Here is a 6,000-nt window from a genome sequence, read left to right as displayed (position 1 = left end):
GTAGAAGACGGTTTCCAATGGGTTCCCCACTGGGCCTCGGGACAAGAGATCTAAGCCCATTAGGTTTCTTGTTCCCCAAGAACAACGTTGGCTTATAGGGATACGTAGGCAAATTGCAAGGGGTCATAAACGAGAGCGCAAAGGAGCCACCACTAACCCTAAGCAATCTCAGCCACCAATAACCACCACCACCAAACACTGTTCATATTTTCCGACGAACACTGTTCATCAAATCCATTAATTACCGTCCACGTTTCCGACGAAGAACCGCCATCACAGATCTTATTTCCGGCTACGAACCTTAGACTTTGTTGCTCCCAAATTCCTCCGTCAACAAATTGACGCTAGAAGGAGGGGCTAATCAAGATCTGCATCTAGGAGGAAAGGTGTCTTAATATCGTGATGGAAGTTTTTATGATGGAAGCTCTGAAGAAGAATATGATCATGGCTATGACCGCCATGAACCCTACGTTCCACCCATGACTGATCGCCCCACTCCAGATGTTGGGGGTCAGCCGCCTATGCTGATCAGCAACGCTGACTTATTGGAACAACTATATCGTATGGGAGATGCTCTGAACGGTTTCGACTCAAGGATGAGCACCGTGGAGCGGCGCAAAACCAGAAGGGGCCTTCGCCATAACCGTGGTGCTCACGCATCTGGGAAGGCTCCCATGATTCATAGAGATACCTTGGCCGGTCACGGTCGAACTGAAGGTGGACGTGTGCCAATAACCCCGCGACGTCTGAACTATTCCAACGATGTATCCCCGATCGTCGAGCTTGTGGACGAAGTTGCTGATGGTCGAGAAATACTGCGGCCAGATAACAGGGGGATTACTCACCAACACCGGTCCGGACGTAGTCTTGAGGAACGTCGGCAAGCTGAGTCCATATCGGAAAATGAGCAACGAGGCTTCACGGCTTTGAAGGATCGCTTAGGGATCCGCTTAGGCGACGATGATCTAAGGATATTGCTACTAGAATGGAAAAAAGAGGCTGATCGCGGAGATGTGACGCCCCATGATATAACGCGTGTGCCCCTGAATTCCCATGAGAATCAGGAGCGGCACCGCGATCATGAGAGAGCTCCTCCCGGTGGATCGGTGGACCGGTATGGTCGAGGATATGGAAGTGACCGTTGGAGGAGACCCCAATGGAGGGGAAGAGGCGGAGGTCGAGGTAGATACTTAGATGGATATCGCCGCGATAACTATCATGGCCGCAGGGATACCCGTTGGTATAACCGAGCAGAAAGCGATAACTATGTCGAATATGATGATCATAGGGATGTGGCAAATTATAATAACGAGATGGCTCAGGGCCGCGATTGAGGTCAAGGAGAGAATCTTGGGGGAGATCAAGGTCGAAACCCAGAAGTGATTGTGATACCTGAAGATTCCCAGAACACCAACCAACAACAAGCTCCTCTAGGTAGAAATCAGGCAGAAGTACCTCCGCCTCAGCCCCAAGGTCCACAGCCTCACATGCAAACTATCTCGGGTATGGGAACCTTCAATGTGGATGATCTGAAAAGGCTGCTTAACCACTTGGAAGGCAGAGTAACGGCCACGACCAACATTCCTTCTCCATTCTCTGTGGCAGTAAGAGAGGCGCAGTTGCTGGTCGGATATCGCAACACTACTAGCGATCTCCGTTTCCATGGAAGCTCAGATCCTGTGCAATTCTTGGGCCGATTCAATATAGAGATGGACGTGTATCAAGTCCCAGAGTTGGCTCGATGTCGGCTCTTGGCGGAGACTTTTAGGGAGAGCGCCCAACAATGGTTTCAGAAGCTCGGACCGAGAGTGATCACTTCCTGGGACCAAATAAAGACCTTGTTCCTGACCAAGTTCCAAGCCGCCGTGAGGTATGCTCCCTCTGTTACAACTCTTGCCAACGTTAGGCAAAGAGAAAATGAAAGCTTGACGTCCTACTTTAAAAGATTCAACGCTGAGTCCACCAGCATAAGAGGGGCTTCGGACGAAGCTTTAAAAATCTTTTTGATAGCAGGGCTAAGGGTCGTCTCAGATTTCTGGAAGCATTTACAGGGAAAAGACCCAGCCACTCTGGCGGATGTCTTTGCTTTAGCAGAATCATTTAAAGCCATAGAGCAGTCTCTGGCAGAAGTGCAACCAACTTCGCAAGCAAGTCAGAGAAGCAAAGCGAGGAAGAGAGGCAGATCTCCAAGCCCGAGATATAGAAGGAGTAGTCGAAGCCCAAATCGGGTAAATACCACGACCACGAGGAGAGAATGGAGCCCTCCCTCGAGCTATGACCACAGAGCAAGCAGATATACGCCTTTGGTCGCGTCTATTGAACATATCTTTGAGGTAAACAAGAATAAAGGGCTATTTAGAAAACCTGAAGCTCTGTCATCATGGCAAAGCAAAGATAAGAAGAAATATTGTGAATATCATGAGTCATCTGGACACAACACACATGAGTGTCGACAACTAAAGGACGAGATCGAAGCTCTTATCAAGGAAGGATATCTTGGCGAATGGGTAGTTAAGGAAGTAAGGAGGCATAAGGATGGCGCCAATAGAGCAAAGGAAGAAGGAGGCCGAGCCCTACAGGGGTCGAACAACGAAGCTCTGGAAGAAAATAAGTTCGTCAGGGATGGCAGCATCCGAGCAATCTACGAAGGAGATCCTGGGATGGAATGCAGTAACAGAGTCTTGGCAAGGTATGCAAGGAAAGCCCGGTTCAGACCTCTAACCGATATTCATAGGGTGGAAACTCGGCCACCCAAAGTATTTAAGGGCGAGTCCAAGGACATCACCTTCAGAGAAGCAGATGCCCGGTGGGTACATCACCCCCACAATGACGCACTAGTCATTTCCATCCAGACCGGGACCAAGAATATTCATAGAGCCTTCGTAGACAATGGAAGCTCGGAAAACATCCTTTACTACATCACCTTTAAGAAAATGGGGCTACCTGATCGGGATATGTCGGGAGAAGACTCTTGGGTCTATGGTTTCTCTAGCGCAGGAGTTAGAGTGATTGGATCAATCTTATTGTCGTGTACCTTAGGGGAAAGTCCGTTGTCTGTCAAAAAGATGCTCGAGTTCAAGGTTCTAAATCAAGAGCCATCCTATAACGTGCTGATGGGACGACCTTTTCTTAGGGAAATGAGGGTCATCACTTCGGTCCACCACCTTACCATTAAGTTTCCAACCCCAAATGGTGTGTGCAACATAAAGGGCTCTCAATATGACTCTCTGGAATATTACAGGCAAGCTATGAGGGGTTTTAGGAGAAAGGATGCCCACAACGAAGATGCATCGGATGATGAGCAAGAGAAGAGCATCGAACAGCCGATCGAGGAAATTCGAGTCCATTACTATATCGAGCAAGAAAACGAACGCCCCACTGAATTACATCCAGCGATGTTGTTTTTAGAAGACACAATCAGGATTGAAATGTTGGAGGAAGAAGAGCCCCCAAATGACATAGTCCAAGCAGACTTCAACGGGGAACGGCTCGAAGGAAGATTTGATGTTTTACAGAGTCTCGGGCAAGATGTGCATAAGGTAGATGCCTCTCTCCCTGAGGGCGTGCCCTTATTTTCGGAAAATTCAAAGGAAGTTGATGCCCCTGTGACATAGGGTGCACCTTCTAAAAAAGTTGATGCTCCTCTCCAAGAGGATGCGCCGTCTCTGCAAAATGATGAGGATCGTAATCAGCTCGACTTAGATCCACGAATACCAATGCCAACGGAAAAGATGGGATCAGCGGAAGACACAATTGAAGTCCCAATTGATGAAAAAGATCCAAGTAAAGTTCTGAGAATTGGGTCTCAGTTGGCACCAAGATTAAGAGAGGGGCTTTCAATATTTCTTTTGGAAAACCTTGATGTATTTAAGTGGAACCATTCTGATATGGTGGGAATTGACCGAAAGTTATTTGCCATCATTTGAATATTGACCCCAAACATAAGGGGATAAGGCAAAAGCGGAGGGTCGTGAGTGGATAAAGGGCAGTAGCCTTGGCAGAAGAAGTGGATAGACTCTTGGATGTCGGACTAATCAGGAAATCTTTCTACCCAGATTGGCTGACAAATCCGGTGTTAGTAAAAAAACCTAACAGCAAGTGGAGAACATATGTGGATTTCACCGATCTGAACAAAGCATGCCCAAAGGATAGCTTCCCTTTGCCAAGAATTGACCAGTTGGTCGATGTCATGGCAGGACATGCCTTGTTGAGTTTCATGGATGCATACTCCGGGTATAATCAAATTCCCATGTATGAGCCTGACCAAGAGCACACCTCTTTTATTACTAATATAGGGCTATATTGCTACATTGGGATATCGTTTGGTCTGATTAACGCTGGGGCCACTTATCAAAGATTGATAAACAAAATGTTTAAGAGGCAGATTGGGAAGGCGATGGAGGTATACGTGGACGATATGCTTGTAAAATCTAAAAGGGCGGAAGACCACATAGCAGACTTAGCTGAGATGTTCCATATTTTGAGAAAATGTAGGATGAAGCTGAATCCTCAGAAGTGTGTATTTGACGTGGAGTTAGGAAAATTATTGGGACATGGTTAACCACCGAGGGATTGAGGCGAACCCAACAAAAATCAAAGCTCTATTGGACATGAAATCTCCTACCAGTGTTAAGCAAGTACAAAGCCTGACCAGAAGGATTGTGGCTTTGAATCGATTTATCTCAAAGTCGTCGGATAGGTGCAAGGAATTCTTCAAGGCAATCAAAGGGATGGGGAAGGATTTCGTGTGGACCTCAGATTGTGAAGAGGCTTTTCTGAAAATCAAAGAGCAGTTGGGAAATCCTCCTATGTTGGCCAAGCTAGAAAAGGGGAAAATGTTGATTCTTTACTTGGTAGTTTTAGAATACTCCGTCAGCGCGATGTTAGTGAAGGAAGAAGCGAGCCACCAATCGCCCGTGTACTATATGAGCAAAAGGTTGCTAAATGCAGAGACTAGATATACCAGCATGGAGAAATTGGTGTACACCCTTATCCTTGCGGCATGGAAGTTAAGACCGTATTTCCAAGCTCGCCGAATAGAGCTTCGCACCACTTATCCACTCCGACATATTCTACATAAACCTGAATCATCGGGAAGAATGTTAAAGTGGGTGATAGAGCTGGGATAATTCGATTTAAAATATTGCCCTCGTACAACAATCAAGGGACAGACGTTGACTGATTTCATACTTGAGTTTCACTCTAAAGTAGACAATAAGGCTATAGTATTGGCATAACCTTCCTCACAAGAAAATCCTCCTATTGACGTGAGAGAAGAGTTCCCACACCCTTTGTGGATATTACATATTGATGGGGCTGTGAATAATAATGGAGCAGGTGCCGGGATTCTCTTAATCACCCCGGAAGGGCATCGTTTGATGAGTGCCATCCACTTCAAATTTTACGTCACTAATAATGATGCTGAGTATGAAGCATTGATCAATGGTTTGAACATAGCTCTGGAAGTGGGGGTTGTGAACTTGATTGTTCGGAGTGACTCTGAGTTAGTGGTAAACCAAGTCAACGGAGGTTTCCAAGCTCGAGGATCTCTGACAGAGTTATATATGAGAATCAAACACTATAAACACATAAATATACATATACTTTTACTGTAGAATCAAAATCAATATACAAGTATAAAATCTGATTCTTGTATAGCACCTAAAAATATACTATGAAACACAAAAAATAACAACTTTACCTATTCGATAAAACATCTTGCAGCTATAATTGAACCTCAAAATTAACCTGAAAAAACTAATTCAAGATTAAAAACAAATCTAAATTATCACAAAACCCTAAATATACGAATTGAAGTTTAATAACATTAAATTTCACCAAATAAAAACAATTCTCAGCCATGTTATGATGAAATCTTCGATTCTGAAGCTTAAATCGCCAATTTGTTACTGGTTTTCGTCATTTTCTCTCTTTCACTCAATCTCTCTGGTAGCGATTGTGGGTATAGTGTGTGTAATTATCATCAGAGAAGGGGCATGG

The 6,000-nt window shown here is 45.3% G+C and overlaps 1 protein-coding gene across 1 annotated transcript; it reads left to right on the top strand.

Annotated features, from left to right (window-relative positions):
- Nucleotides 1-479: 479 nt before the first annotated feature.
- On the top strand, nucleotides 480-4,561 carry LOC141691537 (uncharacterized). Its single transcript, XM_074496267.1, has 4 exons — nucleotides 480-1,035; nucleotides 1,399-3,539; nucleotides 3,615-3,907; nucleotides 4,039-4,561. Exons 1-4 carry the CDS (start codon nucleotides 480-482, stop codon nucleotides 4,559-4,561), a joined length of 3,513 nt encoding a protein of 1,170 aa, XP_074352368.1.
- The last annotated feature ends 1,439 nt before the right edge of the window (nucleotides 4,562-6,000 follow it).

The sequence above is a fragment of the Apium graveolens genome, chromosome 10 (genome assembly GCF_009905375.1).
Source record: "Apium graveolens cultivar Ventura chromosome 10, ASM990537v1, whole genome shotgun sequence".
NCBI lineage: Eukaryota > Viridiplantae > Streptophyta > Magnoliopsida > Apiales > Apiaceae > Apium > Apium graveolens.
Note: the sequence above shows the minus strand (reverse complement) of the source record. Positions and strands in the feature narration are given on the sequence as shown.